This window comes from Artemia sp. Qi Xiang Cuo, unplaced genomic scaffold, assembly GCF_049724085.1.
Source record: "Artemia sp. Qi Xiang Cuo unplaced genomic scaffold, ASM4972408v1 HiC_scaffold_2954, whole genome shotgun sequence".
Lineage (NCBI taxonomy): Eukaryota > Metazoa > Arthropoda > Branchiopoda > Anostraca > Artemiidae > Artemia > Artemia sp. Qi Xiang Cuo.
The window spans coordinates 2,521,834-2,547,661 of NW_028300808.1; the positions used below are offsets into that span (position 1 = coordinate 2,521,834).

General features: G+C 35.0%; 1 protein-coding gene across 1 annotated transcript in view; it reads right to left on the minus strand.

The window, feature by feature from the left end:
• Positions 1–9,991: 9,991 nt before the first annotated feature.
• LOC148938374 (uncharacterized) overlaps positions 9,992–25,828 on the minus strand; it is a 29,996-nt gene continuing 14,159 nt past the window's right edge. Inside the window, exons 3-4 of the mRNA XM_089107845.1 lie at positions 14,813–15,003; positions 9,992–11,092 (exon numbers count right to left, since the gene is read on the minus strand). Coding sequence (XP_088963971.1) covers positions 10,931–11,092; positions 14,813–15,003 — 353 coding nt within the window. The 3' untranslated portion in view covers positions 9,992–10,930. The remainder of the gene's footprint in view (positions 11,093–14,812; positions 15,004–25,828) is intronic.

Here is a 25,828-nt window from a genome sequence, read left to right on the forward strand (position 1 = left end):
GAATAAAAATAAAAAGTCAGCCAGATGTATCTGTGGTGAAATACCCCACTACTGAGCTGAGAACAATCAAGCAACTATTAATAAACTCTAGTTGACTATTTGTGTCCCATGATTTTTTGTTTTGAAAATTTTGCGCAATAAATTTTTCTTTCAACAAATTTTTCTTACTGCTATCGTTTGTCCACTGATGCTGAAATCGGTTCCTGAAATCAGCTACGTGTGCCTAGCCCTTAACTTCAATTTGTCTTTATTCATACATAAAAGTATTTATTTGGCCGCCATGTAAATTGCTTGATTTTACACTCCTGACTGCAACTGCTGAAAGCAAAGCACAAAATGGCAATATAATATAACTGGCCATAAACAACAATAAAAAACGGGCTGAAAAAAAGGAATAAAGAATATATCCTCTCTTTGTCTCAAGATTACTTGCCAACTGTAGGAATAATAAAACAGAACACCTACACTGAAACTTCTTCATTCCGAAGTCCAGCAGGCACAGGGAATGTGGATGATTTGAATCTAATCCATAGTACGAATATAATAGGCCAAAGCAGGAATATCAGACTTAAAATATTAATTTAGCATTAACTATGAAACATTTCTAGTGAGGCTTGTCCCATATCAACAGTCTGCACATAAGAAAATCACATCAAAATTTAGCTTTCAAACTTCTCCCTCAAGAGTCCATTTACTTTAATGCTAAAGATTAATTTCTGGACAAATTCCAATCAGAAACCTAGTTAGGCTAAGCCTAATCTCAGTCCTGGTAAGGGTGAACTATGCACGTTTCTATATGTATCATAAACAAGTAGGTTTGACAAAAGCCTAAAGAAAAATTTCTCTGTTTAGTGTGTTCAAGACACTAAAAACAAAATATATCTGGCGTTCAAAAACTAGTATTTTTTCTTCCCTTTCCCTGAGACTGTTAAGTTCCTTGAAAAAAAATCCTATCCTAGGCTGCTGAATCTATGATCATGTGGGACTATGCTTTCTTTACCTGAGAAATCATTTTTTTTTTCCGTTTCTGAGCCTCAATCCGTTTATAGCACATGTGGCCCAAATGTATTTATAAATTAAAATTTGTAACTATCGGGAAGCCAATTGCCAAGCTAAAAGGGTACAGAAAAGCTCAAAATAACGCTATTCTTTAGAAATAACGAATAAAAAAAAGACATAAAACATGAAAGTCATTGATTATTTCACCTCAGTAAGACAGTGGAAACCAATCATGCATGAAATGTCAACCACTTTTGTTGAAAATCACCAAATTGAATGAAAGTCACCAAATTAAAAAACAAATCGCCAGATTCAAGAAAATCACCAGGAGGATGAAATATCACCAGATCTGGTGATAAATCACCAGTGGTTGCAACCAGGGTTGCCAACTGCCGATGTTAAAAAAAAAGCTGCAAATCAAGGCCAAAAAAGAGTGCCAGTTGTTAAAAGCGTGTGCAAGTCAAAAAATTTGCGCTACAACACAGGAAACGACATTGTTCAAGCAATAGAGGATGGCGTAATTTAATACCTGTATCTTGCATTAAAATGTTAGCCCCAACGTAGTCTCGCCACTGCAGATATATCTGTTTTTAATACGTATCACGCTAAGTGTGAATAAAAAAATCGGTTTTTCGTGAGCACCTCATAATCTAGCAATTGGCACTATCTCAAATGACTTCTGGTATGAGAGAAAAGGATAACCTATATGGGATTTAACTAAAAGCAACAACGTCTTATCTCTGGATGTCCACTTTCAACTACTCAATATTGCCAAGTGTGGAATTACCGCGTTCAGACTATCCATTTCAAGAAAAAGGAAGGGAAAACTGGAAGCAGTAAACGCAGTCAAAATTTGCAGTTTTCTCGAAATATTTATGGACAAGTTTATCGGTTATCCTTATCAAAGCTATTTTTTCTGAACCAATAACTTGCAATAAAAAACAATTTTTAATCATGCATCGCTTAGAAAATTTACCCTTTTTCTGCTGAAACTACCTTAAAAAGCTATCATTATTCTATTTACTAAAAACCTATTTTATATTTTCATATCGAACATTTTTCAAAGTCACTTCCGGTTTAACTACCCCTCCCCTCAATAATGGCTGCAAATGGTGTTAAATCACGAAAATATAGAGAGGGGGGGGGGCAAAAAATATTCCTTTTAAGTTTTAGGGGAGGGGGGCAAAATTGCAGATTTGATTTTTTTCGCAAAATATACAAAACAAAATTTTTCAATAGAAGTTTCCCTGAAAGCATTTTCCTTCAAAATCTAAGGGGGTAAAGAATCGAGGCGGGATAGCCCGTTCTCAAATTTACGTCATTGATACCTGGATATAGTCTTAGCTATAACAAAAATAACTCATATTGAAAAAAAAAACTTTCCTATTATCTTTCCCAACTTATCCTTTTCAAAGTAATATTTACCTATGTTTTTTTTATATCTGTACAATTATATTTCTCTCTTTTAAGCTGTTTAATGTATTACTGAACGTAAACCAAAATATTGGCTGTAACCTCTAATATTTTATATATTTTATGTGACGCATCCTGCAGCACAAAAGCTTGTCAACAAAACCCGAACCAGGGTTGCCACCCGCTCAAGAAAAAAAATCCATGGCCAGCGATAGAAAAAATCCATGGCTAGTCATTGGCAGCCCACCCCCAGGGTTTCCACCAGTCAAAGAAAAAATCCATGGCAAGCACTGATGCCAAAGGTACGAAAAAAATTGTCGAGCTACTCGCGACGCTTCGCGTCGCTCGTAGACACGGCTTTTCGATTAGATCTTCGTTCATATAGATGCAACGCGGAAGTGCACAGTTTGTATTTTTTTTTTTTTTCATGTGATAGTTCTTCGAGTAGGCTGGAATATTTCAACGTATCTCGCAAATCAGAAAAATTTAGAATATTCTGTCCTTATGGAGAAACCATGAGTAAATGCAAAAACCGTGAGATCGCATCTGTGTGAACCAACAGTAAAGCTAGGTTCTGACCAGAAGTAAATAACCGTTAAAGAAGTCGGAAATTGCCGTAAGCGCAATGCTGGTCTCAAATCAGGCTAGACCCTCGCGTCCGTTTTCTTCCAGCCGTTTTCTTTATACGAAAAGATAGGTGATTCGGCCGGAAAAAAACGTTTACATGAAGAAACGTGGGTCCCTGATTAGATGCATTCGACTCTCTACTTCTGTTACGATTATTTACTTACCAGCCTGAAGTAATAGCCCATCGCCCTGGACATCGCCCCATGTTCAGTTCAGGCTGGCTATAAGAGATATAAAGTGTTTCTAAGTCATCAAAAGCATTTGTAACTGATGTAGAGCCTTTATAATTCATCTAAAGCGTTTATAAGTTATCTAAAGTGTTCACAAGTGATCTGAAACGTTTACTATTAATCAAAAGTGCTTATCACCGTTCTAAAGCATTTATAAGTGTTCATAAGCGTTTACAAGCGATTAAAAGTGTTTAAAATGATTTTGGTTATTTGTAAGTAACGTAGTGTTTATAAGTGATCTCACGCTATAGATGCACCTTTGGATTACAAGTGCTTTAAAGCACTTAAAGCGATCTAGAGCCTTTATAAAGATTTTTTAGGGTGTATGAGTGTTCGAAGCCTTTATAAGTGTTCTAGAGCGTTTATAAGCTGCCCAAAACGTTTTTAAGTGATGAAAGGCCTTTAAAAGTGATTCAAAGCGTTTAGAAGTTATCTAAAGAATTTATGAGTTAGCTTATGTGCTTTTAAATGTTCCAAGGCAAATAAATTATTTAAAGTGCTTATAAATGATCTAAAGCCTTTATAAGGGATCTAACGAACTTTTAATTCATCTAAAGTGCGTGTTAATGATCTAAAGCATTTGTAAGAGACCGAAAATGTTTTTAAGTGATCCAAAGAGTTTATAAGTGGTCTAAAGCGTTTACAAATGATCTAAAGCATTTATACGTGATCAAAAGCGTTTACATGCTAAGTAAAGAATTTATGAGTTATTTAAAGCGATTATAAGCAATCTAAAGCAAATAACTGATTTAAAGTGTTAATAAGTGATTTGAAGTGTTTGTAGCTGATGTAACTAATTTATAAGTGATTTAAAGATTTTGTAAGGGAACTAAAGTGTTTTTAAGTCATCAATACTGCTCTAATATGCTTTTATTTGATGTTTAGCGTTTACAAGTGCTTTAAGAAAGAAAAATTTCATATAGGGCACCCCAAGGTTTGGTCCATTTCCTGACATTTAAAAGAGATCTAAGCCGTTTATAAGTGGCCTAAAGCGTTAATAAGTCATAAAAGCTCATTTTCGGTCGCTTATAAACGCTTTCGATCATTTATAAGCACTTTAAATCAAATATTTGCCTTAGAGAACCTTAGATAACTCATAAGCTCTTTAGATAACTTAGAAACGCTCTAGAACACTTATAAACGTTTCGAACACTTATACTCACTAAAAAATCTTTATAAAGGCTCGAGATCGATCTTTAAAAGATAGAATCTTTATAAACACTCTAGATTACTTACAAACAGCCAAAATCATTTTAAAAACTTGTTGATCACTTTGAACGCTTGTGAACACTTATAAATACTTTAAAACGGTTATAAGCACTTTGGATCAATTGTAAACGTTTTAGATCACTTATGAACACTTTTGGTGTTCATAAGTGTTCATAAATGCTCTTAATCTCTTACAAATGCTTTTGATGACTTACAAACACTTAATATCCCTTATAAACAGCCTGAACTGAACATAAAGCGATGGCCAGGGCGATGGGCTATTTACTTCAGGCTGGTTATAAACAAGCCTGAAACCGTCTGGTAATACCCCTTAGAAACTCCTCTGCTCTGAAGTAATATAAACCAGCCTGAAGTAATAGCTGACCGCTTAGAATCTTCTCTGTTCTGAATTAATTGTATTGAAGTATTTTTAATAGTTCTTTAGGTTATACGAGGCAAAATTTAGCAACAATGTAATCAATTTGAAAGACCGGGCGACCGGTGAATGGTGTTTTCTTAAAAGTTTGTGCTAAGAAAACCTTTTCTGATTTTGTTTAATATTGATCAAAGTTCGTTAATATTAAATTGCACTGACCAGGGTTACGCAAAGGATTTTCAAATAAAAAGATTCCTAAATTTTATTAGAGGATCGTATCCAGGTCCCTGAACGACCTCCTTTACAGCATACAACAGTTTCGTCTTGATTTGTGTTGTGTTTGCACCGTCATGAGAGATTTTATTTAAAAACGAAATGTATCAGCCATGATTTTTTGTTGTTTTATCTTTGTTTTGTTTGGTATTTGTTTTTTTTTAATCTTCTTAGGTTAATTTCCAGGATACGTCAACTCTTTATTCTAATTTTCATTTCGGTACTTGTTTGTTATACCAAACATAGACAAGAAGTGAAGTTAGGTTAATCATAATGAAATATACCAAAATATGATGAAAATATAATACTTTTATAACAAAATCATAGAAACTACAACAGAGAATCTTGGAAAGCAGGCCACCCAGAACGCATTAGATTAAATACCTAACCTAAATATATTGAATATTAAATTGCAATATACCTGTATAGTAGTTTTATTCACTGAGACTAAGCTAATTATCTTCGAATGCAGACAGATAATCTGGTTTTACTCAGATCAAAACCTTGAGTGTGGTAGGTGTAATAGGCAAGTACCTTCGCTTTTTTTCTTGTTTTTTTCCCATTGATAAAGGCTTCTTGATCTTAAAGCAAAGCGTTATGACTTTTTTAAAATCATATATACATATTTTTTTTATTAAAAATCTTACACGTTTCATTTTAGCAATATAGTTTGAATCTATTTAAAAATTAAAAAAAATTCCAGATTGTTTTTTTAGAGAGCATTCTGGATGATCCTTCTTTCATGCAAGTTTATATAAATGCCTCCAGTTTCTTTGCTGTGCGAAAATAGAATTACGCTACAACAGACAAATATTGGGAAATGACATTCTGAATAAACAGGGAATGTATATACCGGCTGGGATACCAAATGGACACTTTTAGTGGCTTTTGGAGACTTTTTCACTCTGAGGGACACCGAGACACTATTGGGTCAAAAAAGGCAGCTTTTAGAAAAAAAGGACATTTTTTAGAAATTTTTCTAAATCAAAACCAAATGTCTTTATTTTCTTTTTTTTTGACTGCTCTTAATTTGTACTTTACTTTTTGGTAAGCTTTGGTAACGGCTTGGTGATTTTTCTTAGATGTTTTTGCGCCATGCGCGAACACCATTTATATACCGCATAGGAATATGACCTAAAGTTTTAACCAATGTGGTATGCTAGAACTATCGAATCCATCTTTTTCTTCTATCTTACGGTTGACGTTTGTCATCGAGTCTTTCAACTTCAAGGACCCACCTACTGCTGGTGGCAAAGTCACCAAGGCCACTGAGAAGGCTGGAAAGAAGCCTTCTCCTTCTATTTTCATCATATTTTGGTATATTTCATTATGATTAACCTAACTTCACTTCTTGTCTATGGTCGGTATAACAAACAAGTACCGAAATGAAAATTAGAATAAAGAGTTGACGTATCCTGGAAATTAACCTAAGAAGATTAAAAAAAAACAAATACCAAACAAAACAAAGATAAAACAACAAAAAATCATGGCTGATACATTTTGTTTTTAAATAAAATCTCTCATGACGGTGCAAACACAACACAAATCAAGACGAAACTGTTGTATGCTGTAAAGGAGGTCGTTCAGGGACCTGGATACGATCCTCTAATAAAATTTTGGGATCTTTTATTTGAAAATCCTTTGCGTAACCCTGGTCAGTGCAATTTAATATTAACGAACTTTGATCAATATTAAATAAAATCAGAACAGGTAAAAGGTCTTTTCTTAGCACAAACTTTTAAGAAAACACCATTCACCGATCGCTCGGTCTTTCAAATTGATTACATTGTTGCTAAATTTTGCCTCGTATAACCTAAAGAACTATTAAAAATACTTCAATACAATTACTTCAGAACAGAGAAGATTCTAAGCGGTCAGCTATTACTTCAGGCTGGTTTATATTACTTCAGAGCAGAGGAGTTTCTAAGGGGTATTACCAGGCTAGGCACACGTAGCTGATTTCAGGAACCGATTTCAGCATCAGTGGACAAACGATAGCGGTAAGAAAAATTTGTTGAAAGAAAAATTTATTGGGCAAAATTTTCAAAACAAAAATCATGGACACATATAGTCACCTGGAGTTTATTAATAGTTGCTTGATTGATCTCAGCTTAGTTCTCAGTTTAGTTCTCAGCTCAGTAGTGGGGTCTTTCACCACAGATACCTCTGGCTGACTATTTATTTGTATCTATTTTTTGTGATGATCATGATGAAAATCGGTGCTGATTTTGTAAATCGGCGCCGAAAACTAGAAAATTTTTCAAGCTCAAATCAACACCGATTTCTTTTAAAATCGGCGCTGATTTGGAAATCAGTTCCCGAAATCAGCTACGTGTGCCCAGCCCTTTATTGACGATAGTTATTATCAGTTCATTAGTCTAGATCTTTGACCTCTGACATCTTGATTTTGATTTTGAGTATATTGGTAATTTTGCAGTCTTTTAGGCCATTTCTTGCTTAGGTCATAAGATTATGCTCAAATCTTGATCATCAGCTACGTGTGCCCAGCCCTTTATTGACAATAAGTTATTATCAGTTCATTAGTCTAGATCTTTGACGTCTGACATCTATATCTTGATTTTGAAAATATTGGTAATTTTGCAGTCTTTTAGGCCATTTTCTTGCTTAGGTCATAAGGTTATGCTCAAATCTTGATAATCATCTTGTAGTTTCTTGTCATGAAGTCTTGTCAGTATCATTGATATGCTGTCATAGATCAAGAAAGAAAAGCACCTGAGCTTTGACATTGATTATTTGGACAGAGAGTTTTGATCACTGAGGAACGCAGACGATGCAATCCGTTCCAAAACTGGCGACAGTCCAGCAAAATTTTGGTCAGTTCTGTCTGAATATAAGAATACAGAAGGCGATTTTCTTTTTCCTACCTTGCCGAAATTCATGGGTATCCTGATGGTACTGCCACACTCAAGTGCTGCAGCAGAGAGGCAGTTTAAAACATTGGAGCCTTATGACCTTTACAATATACTTGACCTTTACATGGCCTTTACAACATGATATTGACTTTCCTATATAGGAAGGTGACTCACACCAGAAATCTTCATTTGCAATTTTTTTCAACTTTATCAATAGAAGCCGTAGTAGTTTCAAGTATTATGTCCTTTTTAAATCAATCTATTTTTCCCGCAAACTTTTTATCAACAGTTCGGTTCAGTCGCAAAAAAGTTTGTGTTTATATGAACAGCAGTTTAAGCTTCTAACATCTTTGATTGTAACGCTTAAAAAACAATACAATTTCACAGTCCTTTTTTAGATCCTAAAAGTACGCACAGAAGGGATAATCTGAAGTGAGAAAGAAGAAGGTAATAGTAAATAAAAAGCTTAGAATCTTCTATTTTTATTTTTTTTTAAAGAGATTCTAACATAGTCATTTCATCACTACTTGCATAAGGATGAAGTCTATGTCCCTCTGAGGAAAACACTATGCTACTAAAATTGTTACTTCATTAAATCAGAAGCCGTTTTTCCACAGAGTTCTAGTTTGATAAATTTTCATAATCACTTCCGGCTCAACTGCGTATAATCCCCTTCTTCAAAATGCTTCTTTTAGTCCTAGGCTGCAAACGAAACTTAGCTTCTTTTTTTCAGTGTTATGAACAACTGGTAATGAGAAACAAGTACAAAATAATATTGCGAACTTTTCACTATACAGGCTGTTTGAATATATAATAACGAAAAAAAATTTTGCAAGAGGGAGGGCTTACATTTTGTTGAAGGGGGTGATTAAATTCTAGATCATATGCTCTTTACTCTCTTGGAAAGAAATTTAGCTAGTTAAATAAAACTTTTGGGAACAGGTGAAGAACCTCACTGATTCCTTGGGTCCCATTATACTTATCTGAAGGCTAAAACATGCTTCTTTTACTTATCTTTTGAGGTTTCAATCACGACCCCCTTCCCCTTATTGCATTAGGATTGACTGGTCATCCTCCATAATGCCTGAAACGCGATTATACACCAACCTACAGAATATAATCAAACCTCAAATGGACAAGCTAAGTAGATGAAGCTTTAAAATAAATGTCTATTTTAATCGTGCATTTTATATGAACTATGCAGATCTTTGTTTAAGCTCGTTTGAGTTTATTTTCATTTTCTTTCTCACTGATAAAATCCTCCAGATGCAAAACAGAAAGATTTATTACTAATCTTATGATAAAAAATGTCACAGCTTAATACTTTACTAAGGGTTTTACCGTCTTTTAGCATTTTCATTCTATTACCTTAAAGAAGAAACCGTCTCAATTATCAACGCCATCTATGTTTCACAACACTAGCATTTTTTCATAACCATCTCAACCATTTTTTTTTTCACCGTAGCCTTAGAAAATGTCTTATTCCCAAAATTAATACTAAGAAAAAATCTTGTGCTATAGGACAGGAAGCTTTGAATCTGTTTAAAAAAAAAATTAAACAGCGAAAAATCAGAAAAACTAGCTATTGAACCAGAATTGTGTTATCTAAATAATAAAAAGCGACAAATTATCACGAACCACTCCACCGAACGAGGAAGTTCAATACTTTACTTAAATTACATCATAATATAGGACTTCGTCTATATTTTGGGTGAGGCCTTATATTTTTTCGGCAAAATTTCCTTTTTGGCAAAAAAAAAATGGAGGTATCTTAACTTATCTGGCATTCATTCTTTTACTCAATAAATTATGAGACTATGAATAATTATTTATTTTTATTTATATGGGTTTTATAATTTTATCTGTATTTATTTATATGAGTTTATAATAACATCCTAGCTCAAATTTGTTGTCCTGAATTAGGCTTATAGATATCTGCTTCTAATTTTGCATGAAAGGACTTCCAAAAAAATTATTGAAAAGATGTTGTATTTATTCTATATTAATTAATTTCGGTTCTCAGATAAAAATATTTCGGGTGTAACTTTGTTTATAAAACAAAATTGAAACAAACAGGCATTGACATAAAAAAAAAATTCTATGAAATTCAAACTTTGATTAAAAAACAGTCCATACCAAAAACGTTTATAGAACAAATATCGTTAAACATAAACAAGATAATAAATTCCAAGCCAATTTGATTTAAATCTACTTATTCATAGAATCATACCAACTTCATATCAATTCAACTTCTTATTCAATCAACTTAACTCATAATCATCTCGTATTAACTTTAATCACATAAACTTCATATTCAAATCAACTTCAAACCATGCTTTATTCATAAAGTGATTTCAAATAGTGACTAACACAGAGAGATCGTAAAAATAGCCGTCTTTAAACATTAAGTTGGGGTAAACAGTATGGGTAACTAAGAAAAGTAAAAGCTGGCACTAGTGGTGGCTAAAAAACCATCAACGCCGTCTAGTGTTCGGCAACACGAATTTTAACAACTAGACAAACTATATTAATTATTCTTATTATTAGACAGAAAGAAATTCCATGTCACCAATCGCTAGATGGCGTTGAGTTTTTTTTTTATTGTCACTCGTGCTAGTTTCCACTTTTTTAAGTTGCCCATACTTTTTTAAATTAGGTATTAAATCAGAAACAAAACTGCTTGAAGCCAGCCCATAATATAGTACAAGATTTAAAAAAATAAATTTTAAGTCAAATTAAAATAGTCAATAAATAAGAAAAATGTTTTTAGGGTACAACACTTTCTTCAATAATTAATCTGAAACTCAATCAATGCATTTAAAAAGTAGATATTTTAATTAATCTTTAATAAGCATTTGCTTTGTGCTATTCATTTTTGCATACACAGATAGTGACAGTCAAATATCATTAGTCAACACTGCTAATCAATATTATCCTTCAATAGGAATTTCGTTAATGGTGTTTAGTTTATCGTCTCCTTCTTCTTGTGAACTAACTTGTCCTGGAACCGTTGTACTTCCGTTTTCATTATTTTTGTTCTTCAAGATTTGCAGTTGTGCTTTACGTGCGCTCTGAATTCTTTGCTGAAGTGCCTATTGGGAAAAAATGAATAAATTAGAGGGGGTTGTCAAAGGGTGGTTAGTGGAGTTTAAGTCCCAATCTCGCTCGAAACCTGAAATATTCCCTACTAGTCTGATTTTTTGTTATATAATCTCTTGAAGTCTATTTTGATGTTTTAATACCCCCTAAAAAGGAGATTTGCAGCTGCTCAGACACAAAGGTCTGTCTTGACCCTTGAGAAGGAAATAAGATTTAATAAAAATATAAAAGTTGAAATCATTAGATAAAACGTAAATGAATAACAAAATCAAAATAATCCAATAATATTTCAAATTCCATTTGGGGAAATCGTAATACTCTCGTGGCGCATATGGTTTAAAATAACATACAAAGCAAATCCAGAGTTTTAGAAACAGGGTTGCCAAGAGCCTCACTCACTAGGGTTGAAATTTTGGTCCTAAAAGGTTTTTTTTGGTCTCATCTCAGTTTATATTAATGAAAATCTGCTTTTTGTTTTACCTTAATTCTTTTTCTGTGGCATGGCATAGATCTTTCAGCAGAATTTCGATAATACTGGCTTACTCTGGTTTACAAATAATAAAAAAGGCTTATTAGTTGTTGATTAGCTACAAACGTAGGAGAGAGTATATTCAGGTAAGTGAGACTCGGAATTTTGACATTTGTAAATCTAAAACAAAACCAAAATGATCAGATAATAATTATGGTGTCAGAGCAGTCCATTGGAAAAAAAAGTAATGCTTCGAGTGCAAATGGTCACCAAAATGTTGACACTTCTAAATCCAAATCTAAAACAATGTCAGTAAGATAAGATATTCCAGTGACCAGAAACAGTCCATTAGAAAAATGTTAATATTCTTTTTAAAACATATCGTTTTAAAGAGTATTCGGAACCAACCAAAAGTCTGGGAAGCTGGGCTGCCAAGATTATTACTTATTTAAATGTCAAAATTCTGATTCAAAACACTTGCTGTCTCCCCAATTTACAAAAAAAGATACTTTTGATGTCACACTAATTTTTTTGTGCGTGATAACATAACTTTTTATGTATATACAAAAAGTATATTTTCAGTAATAACTTCTTACTCTCTTTTATCGCTGGCTTATCAATAATAAAAAAAACACAATAATCGTTAACCAGCCACAGACGAAGAAGAAGGGGAGGTTCAGGCAAACCATATGTATAATATTGACATATATAAAACAAAATCTTAAACAAAATCAAAATGACTGGAAAATATTTCCAGTGCCGAAACAGCTCGTTATGAAAAATACCAACATTCTTGTGAGGCATATCGTTTAAATGATATGCAGGACCAGCCCCGAAAATATGAAGAACTGAAAAGAGAGGCAATTTGAGACAAAATTCATAATCATCTTCTTCATTCAGAGACACTTTGTCTCTGAAGACAAAACAGCCAACACCACCTAGCACTACCTAAGATTAATTCTAAAGCTAGCTAAAATCAGTGACGGATCCAGGGCGCAACCCCACTGGATTGAGTTTGGTCTAGGTTTGTGCAGTTTTCACTTAGATTTACGTGGAGCTGTCAAGTCATTCATGTCAACTGGGCTGAAAAGAATTCCCTCCCCTCTTCTCCCCTTAGTTTTTGACGGTTATTTTCATTAAAAATGCCTTTTCTTGGAATTTTCATTGAAACACAATCAGCATATTTATCCCTCTCCCCCTTAGATCTTGAACACATATTTTGTTCCACCCCTGAACTTTTTGACTTGATGTCACTGTGTCAAACAAAGAGAAATACTACAAAGGAAAGAAAACTATAATAGTAGCATACGAATTTGTCGAGGCAGAAAAAAGAATACAAATAAATAAGCGTCATTGTTATCCATCAGCACCTACCTCCCTTCCCGAAGTCCTAAGTCTGGTACTGACTATGATGTCGTCAAAGAAAATTTTAATTGTATTTTCTTTAACGTCTTTATTTTGCTTTTAAGATTCATATTTCCTCTGAAAGATTTGATTTTGTGACAACCTCACCGAAAGAACAAGATAATTATATCATTTGGATTCATTAGTTTTAGTTTCATTAATGAGCAATATAAAATTGTTTTAAAAAACGGGAAGTTTTGCTTTTTTCTACGATTTTCAACCAATGTTCAACGCAGTTTTCACTATAAGAAATAACAGAAAAAAACTCAAAAACGTAATCCGTAGATAGATCAAGCTGAATCTCAATAATAGAATAATAGCAAAGTTGTCGTTTTACGCTGAAACATTTGAACTGTAGAAGGGTGGGTAAATAACGTACCAAAACATGGGGCAGGGAAAGCGAAATTTAAGAGCCACTTTTGCCAAAATGGCACAATAGGAACATTTGTGTAGTTTTTCTTCTAAGACTGGCCTTTGCTTATAACAGTTAGCCACCCCAACCACTGAAAAAAAAAACAAGAACAAAAAAGACAACAAAAACAACAGAATTAAGAGCAATAGAATGGGTCAGCTTTCAGATAATTTCAAAATAATTTGCTGTTGCAAAAAAAAGGCCCAAATTGGCTGAATTCACATTTTAGACTCAAAATTTAAGATGTATTATCGGTCAAAAAAAGGAAGAAAAAGATACATAAGTCGACATGTTAAAAAGAATAAAAAATATCAAAACTGGTAGAATTTGTAAGGAAATTAAATCAAGTAACAGAACTACAAAGAGTGGCTAAACGATGGAAATGTGTAAAAAGTAATTAAAATTGAAACTGCTGGAATGACAACTAATTTTTGTGATGTAGGGGACAAAAGTTTTTAAGGGAACCAGAACGGGATCTGTAACTCTGATGTAATTAGGATAAAATCAAGGTTTTATTTTATTTCCGGTTATACTGGGTAACGCTATACTGTCAGCTTGTTTAACAGTTTTTAATTCCTTTTAAAACTTATGTTTTAAAAGTGGATTTAAACCCAGATTTTTCGGTTTTAAAACTCTGAAACGCTAAATAACTTGTTTCTTATGTATTTACTAAAGCTTATGGACCAGCCATGTCAATAGAAGAACTTGTGGTGGCATAGTCAGGGGTTAATTGAGGATTTATCTGAAGGAAGGGGCTACAGCCCCTCTCCCAGAAAAAAGGTCCACAGAAATTGGTCTAGTAAATTTTAATTTGAGCTTAAGATTTATTAATGAAATTCAGAATCTATGTAGATTTGGGGAAAATTTTTCTACAGCTTGAGAGTATGTTCTTAGAAAGTAGAAGGTCTTATAAATATATTTCGGGCAATTTGGAACTGATTGTTAGCCACTATTGTTGCTTTGTAATACAGCCACTGTTGACTTATTCAAAGCTGTGGTTGACAAAGATTGGGCAAACATTGACTGAAAGCTCAATTGGGACTCAAATATCAACTGAATTCCTCACTTCCGCACACCACCAGCAGTTAGAAATCTACAGGTACTTTCTGTCTTATATTTTTTACTATTCATTTGTTTTTTTCATTTTTGGGTGATTATTTTTTTTTTTAGCACAGAAAAATAGAAAAAAGGAAACCGTGATCATTTCATGTATTTTTCGTAATATAGGTCAAAACTCTGCAGTATTTTCACTGTGGGGAGGGCTGAGGGAAAGCTTTCTATACAGTTCCGTTTCTGTTTTTGCTTCTTTTTTTTGATATTTTAAGAATCCTCGCTTTTTGAAAGCTCACAACCTTTATCCAGTAGTATTTTGACCATTTAAAAGTATAACTTTTACATAATTTTTTTTTGCAAAGCTGAGAAAATTACCTCCAGTCTTCGTTTCTCAGCTTCAGCTTGTTTTTCTGCAATTGATTCTGGCGTTAAATTAGTTTCTTTGTCTTGGGTTAGAATCTTTTGAAGTCTTTTAGGCGGTTGAAATTTTGCTCCTGATTCACTATTTTCTTTGTCAGTCGTTTCTTCGTCAAAATCTATTTCATACGCTATACTTTCTGGCAATGCTATAATTTCAAAAAAAAGAGTCATATTAATTTACAGGAATTGCTGCAACGTTTGGAACAAAAAGAAATAGATGGTAAAAGCTCGTATTTGATATATATATATATATATATATATATATATATATATATATATATATATATATATATATATATATATATATATATATATATATATATATATATATATATATATATATATATATATATATATATATATATATATATATATATATATATATATATATATATATATATATATATATATATATATATATATATATATATATATATATATATATATATATATATATATATATATATATATATATATATATATATATATATATATATATATATATATATATATATATATATATATATATATATATATATATATATATATATATATATATATATATATAGTAGTAGTAGTAGTAGTAGATAGATAGAGAGAGTTATAGATAGAGATATAGATATAGATAGAGATAGATAGAGATAGAGAGAGATAGAGAGAGAAAGAGAGAAAAATAGATAAAGAGAGAGAGAGAAAGAGAGAGAGAAAGAGAGAGAGAGAGAGAGAGATGAGCGATATTCGAACTGACATAGAATATCCAAGGGGGATGGGACACCCGTTTGACAAATTATTTGCACAATAAGACTAAGATACCAGCATGGGCGTACTTTGCCATCAGGTAGAGGGGTCAACTCCCCATCCAACCCAAGTTTCCCCCAGACCTTAATTCCCTCCCCCCTGAAATTGAAATTTACTTTCTACAAACAATCTTTTCAAAACTAAGATAACCCTGCATAATTCAAGTATCCAGAGAAAGAGGTCAGTTTTCTTCAGTATATTTTGCATTTATTGTAATATATGGATCATTTTTAACTTTCACTGTCATTTTCACTTGATTTGGGAAATTTGGCTCCAACTTTGCCCCCCAAGATTTTGACGAGATTTTAGCACTGGATACCAGCCCCTCAGAATCTGTACTGAACAATTAGTCCAAATCACAGACAAAAGGTATATTACACAGATCTCTATAGCACACAAATGTCCAACTGAGTAACTTCGTGGTGGCTGGTAGATTTGGTGCATGTCTCTCTTCTTTTTCTTCCAAAAATGTTTTATGAAGTATACCTCTTAAAGGTAATGTTCAAATCTGAACATTTGATCATTGTAAATAGAAATTCAAGATAACTTAAAATGAATGTGAATTAAGTATGAATTTCCATGCGATCGCTTATCAGCTTTAACTCTATGACTGTTTAATAAATATTGTTTAATACACACGAAATGATTCTTTGAACCAAATGGTCGTTTAACAAACACTGCAACACTGCCTCACAACAGAAAGCAGCATTATCATGAATGACTTCAAGGTAAACTTTCCACTTGATCACCTTTTTACTCTGTATTAGGATAAGCCAGTTCGACATTTGTATTATTTACCTTTTATGTTGTGTGTAGCTATGTAAATCTATTCCTTTAAATGAACGAAGGCTGGAAGGTAATTTCCACGTCCTCCTCCTTACTATTTTGAAGGGTATTCACAGAGTTGGAAATTTTGGGTCTAAAAATGTACTTTTGAGCCTTCACGTCCAGACCCAGAAAAACACACTGACCATACCTGTTTAACAATTGGTTTACAATATAAGAATGATATCTTACATGGATCACTCAGTCAAATGAATCTTAGTGTAATTGTCTTCAATAACTGCTCATTTGCATGAACTGTATGTATGAAACTCCATACATAGAGACTATATATATGAATTGCATGTTTTGGATGAGTGTGCCGCAGTTCGGTAGTATGTCTGTCTTCAGAAACTTAGAGGTCTGATAAAATGAGAAAAAAGGAGAATACTTTCTTGGCAAAATATTTTGTGGAATAAAGTGTGGTAAAATTTTGTTAGTATCCTCCTGTGATATATTTTCGTAAGTCAATCACGCTATTCATTAAATGTATGTCAGAAAGGTGAGCTGACATACCCTGCCTTTTTAAACCCTAACTGGTTTTACTGTCCTCCTGTGTGAAACATTAGGCCAGTAGAAGTAACTAAAAGTCAGGTTTCACCTGATTGGTTTTTCTGTGTAGAGTTTGAAGCCAGTAAAAGAAAGTAAAGTCTTCGAGTCACAATATATTTGCAAGGAGTCTGTCTGTTTCTCAGTATCTTCTACATTCTTTCTCGGTAATTTAAGGCGATTTGCTATCTCAGATGTGTTGTCAAAATTGTTGTCTTACAACACAAAATAGCTGAAAAAGGCACTTTCTTGCGGCTGAATCTGCTTTACTACAGAGGACTCTAGAACTTCTGCCTTTCTTGGAAAAAAATATAAAATTCCGGATTTTGCAGAGAGATCACTGAAACCTCCACTCTGACTTTTCAAGGCCTGTTGAAGGTGGTGGTGCAATTTTTTCAAAATTGTACCCGTTTGAAGGCTTTTACTTTTATTATTACAAAACAAGAAGAAAATAATCCAAAGGAAGCAGAAGCTTAAAGGATACTTCCAGCAAAATATTTTATGTGGAAAAGACATTTACACGAAATACGTTATCAAAAAGCCTGAGGTTATGGAAACAATCTAGCGTAATCCTTGTGAACGTGTTACTATGAGTGACTTTAAACTTAATTTTTATGACCCGTGATCAACTTTTTCTTTTGATTTTCTTTCAGCTATGCTTGCTTGTAGAACATTGCCTTCTGAATGTAATCCAACTCGTGAAACTGACATTGCTACTTCTTTGCTTATAATATTTTTCTTCACTGACCTTGGTGAAAATATCCTATACTGTTTAGTGGTATCTCAGGCCCTTTTCCTGTTATTTCCAGGTATGAGTTTTCTGATTCATTACCTAGGAAGAGCCAAAGATTTGTTTCTATAAACACAGGAGAGGGTGGAAAGCATCCAGTATTTCTTTACTAATTACTAATATTTTCATGTAATTCACCTGTTTCTTATGTTTGCTATGATTTTGTGTTTTGACAAGGTGAAACAATGTTAATTGCGAAAAAACAAAGACCAAAAAGGCACTTTTTACACACTTACCTGTCAGATAAAGGGATAGGGGACCTTAGAGAATTTTCAATGCATATAATTTAATAGATCTTTCATTTGCAGGATCTTGATTTTATTGGCCACTTTCTTATTGATGTCCTGCTTACCAGTGATAAAGCACCCGTATGTGGCCTTTTTTTCCTGGTTCACTTCTTGTTAAAGCTTTTTAATTTTAAGAATACAATCCTTTTTTAACTAACAGATAAGATTTCAATACAATAGCTGTTTGAAAAATTCACTTATTTCTATTGCTGATGAAAGTCCTCTAGGCATAGCCAGTATAACTGAGCCTGACCTTTGTTCAAAGATGACGACCTTTTGAGACCATCTAGTGGCTCGATGTAAATTAACGTGCTTTATATGTTAGAAAGACATGCTTTCTCATTTTCTCAAGAGTCTCAAAGGCGTGTCCCTACTTAAAAAAATACATGCATTAAGAAGAGGTTCTTTAAGTTGCCCAATAGAGATTGTTGTGTCCGATTCCTAGACACCTTGCTTGATGAGAAGATATCATTAAAGTGTCATATTGGCATGATTAAAATGAAAGTTTCCAAGAGTCAAGGAATCTTTAGAAAGCTAAAAACCAACCTTTCGAATAAAAGTTCGGTTTGGCTAGCCAATACCTACTTCAAACGTTGGTATTATTTACAAAAGCTTCTTTGGTTTCGTAATATGAAGGCGGAGTTAAAAAATGTCTGTGAAAAAGTTTTTACAACGATGAACTCGACTAATACAGTCAAATCAAGCCAGTTTCTATTTAGAACTAAATCTATTAAAACCCCATAGCTCTCTATAAATGGGGAGGAGGGAGGGATTCTATCTACCAACGTTCATGTAAGTATTGTCTAGCCAAACTGAACTTTCATTTCAAAGTTTGGTTTTGGCATCGCCTTACCTCAAAAGTTGGTATATTTATTTACAAAAGCTTAGACTCCAACTGATTTGGTGGCGGGTTCCTAGATCAGCTAATATATATTTTACATTCAAAGTCAAATATTCAAATGCATAAACTAGATAACTGTCTGAACCACGACGGAATTTATAGCATCGGTTCTAATTTCTATTCATGAAGGTAATGCTGTCTGGGAGTAGTCTCTGAAAACCAGCCAGTAGCATCCGTTATATCAGCAAGTGGCACTCATTTTGAAAGCATCTATGACGCCGCCATGGATCTTGTGTCGTGTACATCTTCTTTGGCTAGATCATATGTTATAGTTCTGGCATGTTATATTCAAGAAGAGATAGTTCTTGCTGCCACCTCTCGTAGTGTTATTTTTGAAAAAGGAATAAAGAACCTTTTTCACCCACTTCTGATCACTAAGTTAGGTGTTCGCTGTGCGTAGGTCGATATTATTCTACTGGGCCCAAGGCTGGATCTACATCTAGCATGGGCAAAATGGTAAGAAAAAAAATCTTATGAAGCTTCAGGGTTGGGTTTTTTTTTTGGGGGGGGGGGGGAGTCTAAACAAAGTGAGAAATCTGAGAGTTACTAAATTATCCAAATCTTGTGCTGTGCGGAATGAAAAGGCATGAATTTTACTTCTTTTACGACCGGCTGCTATGGCAGTAATGAATACCGCCTGAAGAGTAAGATCTTTCAATACTGATACTTGGCAAGGCAAGAAATCGTGAAGATTTAAATTCTTTAGGACAAGGCCAAGACCCCAGGTAGGAGCATCCTGTTGAGTCCGTGGTGACTCGTGCCAAAAATTATGTATAATTTTCGTCAAACAAGTATCTTTACTGATACCTGCCCTGTAGCTAGAACTAGTGTTCCCCATATTGCTGCTTCCTATCCTTCTATTGTTAATGAGGCAAGGTTTCGACTATTCTTTAGATATATCATGAATTCCGCTATTGTCTACACCAACCCACAAACCCTTGACGTTTTCCATTGTAGAAGTCAATGATATATCGCTGAGGCCAGGCAATTGCACGGCAGATTTCTTAGAAATCCCCTTTATTTCGAGTCCAAACTTGATATCTCCTAGCCGTGTAAATTTCAGTTGCTCAGTGTTGAGTAGCAAAGTCCACCTTGCTAGAAAAGATTTGTCTGATCCTCGTGGGATACAGAAAGTCTATTTGCAGGTTGATAAGGTTCGTGTGCTATGATTGGTGAGGCCAACTCAGAGCAATTCGTGTTATTTGGCAGTTCAAAGACTATTGAACCTTCTTCAAAACAATTAGAATCAGGGTGAATAGAGGAAAGGCATAGATATGTTTGTTCGACCGATCGTGGACTAGCGCATCTCTGCTGATCGCCAGAGAATCTGAAACTAGTGAGAAATACACGTCAATCTCCCATTTTAATCGAATCGCAAATAGATCAACATCTGGCAATCCATATTCTTTTGACAGGGCTCTGAAGACACTCTCGTTGAGGTTCCATTCCATGGACAGATCTTTTCCTTCTCATGACAGTGTGTTGGCTACTACATTGAGTTACCAGGTAATATGCCTTGCCCTCAACTGAATTCAGCACGTTTTTTGGTTGACAGCATTTGAAAAGTTCAGGACCATCGTAATCTCAAGAAGCTTTACGGATTCCTGCTCTAGAGAGAAAGAATGGGTTTCACCCTCTTTTTGATTGTAATTAACTCTTGTCGAGTTATCTGTCGCTACCATGACTACCTCGTTTCTTAGTTCCTCTGCAAAGGCATTGATTGTGTTGGTTATGGATCTCATTTCAAGGCAATATATATGAAGAGATTTCTCTTCTGGAGATCAAGTCCCCGAAGTGTATCAATATGGGTTCTTTAGATACCCATCCCAACCGTAAGTTGAGCTGTCAGTGAATATTGTTTGTGAAATGATAGGAGCTTGAGAGGAAAGCCTTAACTAAATCAATCTTTGTTCAGCTATGGTGAAAAGGCTTCTTTCATCTTTGTCGTAATCAGGATGTTTGAATGTTTGTTGTTCCATAACCTGTCCCACAACCAGAGCAATAGCAACTATCATTTCCTGAGATGCAGTTTATTGAAACGAATTGCTCTTGAGCCTCCATTGAGGATTCCAATCAGCCTCATCAGTTTTCTTATTGAATTATGCGGTTTTTCTAGGGCTTTCCTGATTGCATATATCAAGTTCTGATGTTTTTAATGGGTTAGGTACACACTCTTGACCTTCAGGTCTACCTGAAACCCGAGAAATAGGATCTGCCACATATGTTGCAATTCTGATTACTCACTCAGCAAGAGCTCAAGTCTGCGTGGGAGAATCATAATGGTCTTTACATTGTTCTGTACTACCGACTTTTGGTAGATGTGCCGAAGCCAGCAGTCCATGTAAGCATGCAGTTAGATGGCTTGAAAAAGGCAATAGCTCACGATGGAACCAATTACGTGGCAGAAAACGGCTGGACATGCGGCTAGCCCAAAGAGGAGCACTTTGATCTGATAGATTTGGTTTTGAAGATGAACCGTAGGTGTTTCCAATGGCTCTTGTTAATACCGATTTCTTAGTAGGCGTCTTTAAGATCTATTGACGCTGTCTAGTTTGGTTTCCGCTATGCAGGTAATATTGTGGCCTCGTTCACCATTTTAAAAGTTGTCACGTTCAAGAAATTATTTTATGCAAGATAAATTTGTTCCTGGACGCCAACCCTTGTTTTGCTTTTTCGGAACAGAAAATTCTGACTGTAAATTCTTGGAGACGACTGAGTTTGGACTTCTTTTATTACACTTTTCTCGAACACCACGTCAATATCTGATTCCAAAATTAGCAATTGATTGCTTGAGATATTTCATCCATTATACTTGATAAATATTATACATTTCATTCGTCATACTAGAGTAGGGTGTTATTTCTGTTTTTGTTTTTTTTGAAGTTCAGACTGTAGCCCTCTTTGATAACGTTGAGGACGAACTTGTCGTCTGTTATGCTTTTCCAGTTTCCTATAAAGTGAGAAAAACGATTTCTTTCAGGAAGAGGGTTTTGAGATGATACCACGAACACATCATTGAGTGTTAGACTTTTTCTCCCTCGAATGTGTCGGGCTGAAGTGAAGGTATGACTTTTTTCTCTTTTTTTTATTAAAGCCTTCCCTCCCTTGCTAGGAACAAAATGGTTGTTTTACTTCAAAACTTGGTTTCTTTTGGATTGGGCCATGGTAGTTTCAACAGTCTTGTTGCAGTTCATATTCCCTCTTTACTGGCCGCTTATAATAATCCATTGAAGGGTTGGAAAACTGTCTAATTTCAACTCTGCATCACCTGTTCTGTGAGTTAGCTCCTTAAAGCCGCCAAAAAACAGGAACTCCCTTTCCAGAGATAATGATATTAGTTCATTCTTAGTCTCATTAGCCAAGTCAGAAATCCATTTCAAGACAGCATCTCCTCTCATGAGCATCAAATTTGAGTACGTTCTAGAAGAATATTTAAAAGATGTTGCTGATATCTATTGACAAATTCCAAAAACTTTATCGGTTTTGGGATAGTGTCAGGAAAGACGTTCTCTGCCTTTAACAGTCTTATGAAATTACCTAACTTGAGGCTTGAGGTCACTGTATGATAGGATGCTCATAGCCACTTGTATAGAAGACTCTAAGGTCAGAAATGACTTTCCTTCAACTGATATGAACTTTTTGTTCTCTATTTGTCCAGTTAATAACACTAAAGTGAACTTTTTGTTGACACATGGAGCCTGTGAAGCTAAAGGTGCGTCGTGACATTTATAAGCTTTCACTCGGTGCAGGATGCTGAGAGGGTCAAAGAAAGTACCGGTTTGAAATGACATGTTCTTCAATGCTATAAGTATATACTTTTTATCCAACTATAAAATATTTATAATTAGACGCTAGAACTAAATTCAGCTGCAATCACCAGAACAACTTACTTCAAGCCAGAACAGACCTATAGGCAAACGCTGTAAGCATTATGACACTATGTAATGAGGGTCTATACGTAAAAGGCATCGTGAACTTATTTAATGGTGGCCTGTATTCCCAACGCTTTATGACCTTATCTAATGACGGTCTGTACTCCCAAGGCGTTATGACCTTATGTAATGACGGCCTCTATACCCAAGGTGTTACGGCCTTATGTAATGTAGGTCTGTACTCTCAATGCGTTATCACCTTATGTAATGACGACCTGTACAAGGTATTTTGACCTTATGTAACGATGTTCTGTACACCCAAGGCGTTATAAATTTATGCAATGTGGCCTGCACACCCAAGGTGTTATGACTTTATGTAATCATAGCCTGTAAATCCAATGGTGTTATAACCTTATGTAATTCCGGTCTGTACGCAAAAGGGTTTATAATCTTATGCAATGACGGCATTTACATCTAGCGTGTTATGACCTCATGTAATGAGTATGATACCATATCATAAACACTGGGTTTAACCCAAACGATTAAAAGACAAATAATTATAAATAAGACACAAAAATTTCCCCTCTGTAATATTTTGTTCCATGCTTTTGAACATACCAGCAGGGTTGCCAGATACGGATTTCTAAGAAGGATATGAATCAAGGCAAAAAAATTGGGACCTTTACTCTAAGGGAAGAAGTAAAAAAAAAAAATTGCGTGAGCGACGACCACCAATTCTGACCGCTTATAACGCCTTGAAAAAATGGGGTAACGAAGTAGCATTACTACATGGCCATTTTCAAATCATAGGCAGCGCAATCGTACTGCCTAAGTAAAGAACGATGTTGGCAGACTGTATTATTTATTTCTTTTGACCAGGGCACTACGTATCAAAGGAGTTGTAGTAGAAACTTGGAAAGGAGCTCATTGGATTGGAAGTTGGAGCGGTTAGTGCGCCTTTTAATAGTCGAAAGTGATTGGAAGGCAACTAAGACCCCTTCCACGCCCACCATTTCCCCAAACACATCCAATGAAAATTTTGAGATAGCCATTTTGTTCAGCGTCGTTGATTTCCACATAGAAATTATGTTTTTGAGAAGGACACTCCCCCACAGCCCTCAGGGCAAGGGTTGTAATTTATGCCCTGAGAGCACAAAATGTTTTTATAGAAAGCTTTGTCGTAGAAACTTCAAAAAGAGCTCATTTGATTGGAAATTCAAAGAGCTAGTGTCCTTTTCAATAGTCGAAAGTTGTTTGAGGGTAACTAACCCCCCTCTCACGCCCACCTTTTCCCCAGACACATCCAATCAAAATTTTAAGATAGCGATTTTGTTCAACGTAGTTGAAGGTTCTGGAAATTAGGTCTCTCAGGATGACATCCCCCCCCCCGCACAATCCTCACGGCAAGGTTTTTAATTTACGCCCTGGGGGCATATAAGGTTCTTATAGAAAGCGTTGTCACAGTAACTTCAATCTGATTGAAAATTAACATAGCTACTGCCCTATTTAATAGTCGAAAGTTATTGGAAGGCAACTAGCACCTTTTCTACGCCCACTATTTATCCAAACACATCCAATCAAAATTTTAAGATAGCCATTTTGTTCAAAGTGGTTGAAAGGTCTGGAAATTATATCTTTGAGGATTACCCCCCCCCCCACAGCCCTCAGGTTAAGGGTTGTAAGTTATGCCGTAGGGGCACATAAGGTTTTTATTGAAAGCATTCTTGTAGAAACTTGAAAAAGGGCTCATTTGATTGGAAATTCAAAGGGCTAGTGCCCTTTTTAATAGTCGAAAGTGACTGGAGGGCAACTAATCCCCCTCTCACGCCGATTTTTCCCCAAAAACATCAAATCAAAATTTTAGATAGCCATTTTGTTCAACGTAGTAAAAAGTATTTTGCCCTCGGGACAAGGGTTGTAAGCTATGCCCTGGGGGCATATAAGGTTGTTATGGATAGTGATTATGTAGAAGATTCAAAAGGGCTCATTCGATTGGTTATTAGAAGTGCTTGTGCCCTCTTTAATAGTCGAAAGTGATTGGAGGATAATTAACACCCCTCTCAACCCCACCATTTCTCCAAACACATCCAATCAAAATTTTGAGATAGCCATTTTGTTCAACGTAGTTAAAAAGTCCGGAAATTGTGTATTTCACGATGACACTCCCCCCACAGAACTCATGGTAAGGGTTATAAGTTATGCCCTGAGGGCGTATAAGGTTTTTTTTTTATAGAAAGCGTTGCCGTAGAAACTTCAAAAAGGAATCATTCGATTGGAAATTGAAACGGTTGCCCTTTTTAATAGTCGAAACTGATTGGATGGCAAGTAACGCGCTTCTCATGCCCACCATTTTCCCAAAGGCATCCAATCAAAATTTTGAGATAGCCATTATGTTCAACATAGTTGAAAGGTCTGGAAATTATGTCTTTGAGGATGACAACCCCCTCACAGCCCTCAGGACAAGGGTTGTAAGTTATCCCCTGGGCCATATAAGGTTTTTACAGGAATCGTTGTCTTAGAAACTTCAAAAAGGGTTACTTTGCTTGGAAATTGAAAGGGCTAGTGCCCTTTTTAATATTCGGAAGCAATTGGAGGATAATTACCCCCCCCCCCTCTCACGCCCACCATTTCCCCAAAGACATCCAATCAAAATTTTGAGATAGCAATTTTGTTCAACGTAGTTGAAAGTTCTGGAAATTAGGTCTTTGAGGATGACACCCCCCCAGCCCTCAGGGCAAGTGTTGTAGGTTGTTCCATGGGGGCATATAAGGTTTTTATTGAAATCGCTGTCGTAGAAACTTCAAAAAGGGCTCATTCAATTGGAAATTAAAAGGGCTAGTGCTTTTTTAATAGTCAGAAGTGCATGGAGGGCAACTAACCCCCTCCCCCTCTCACACCCACCATTTCCCCAAACACATCCAATCAAAATTTTGGGATAGCAACTTTGTTCAA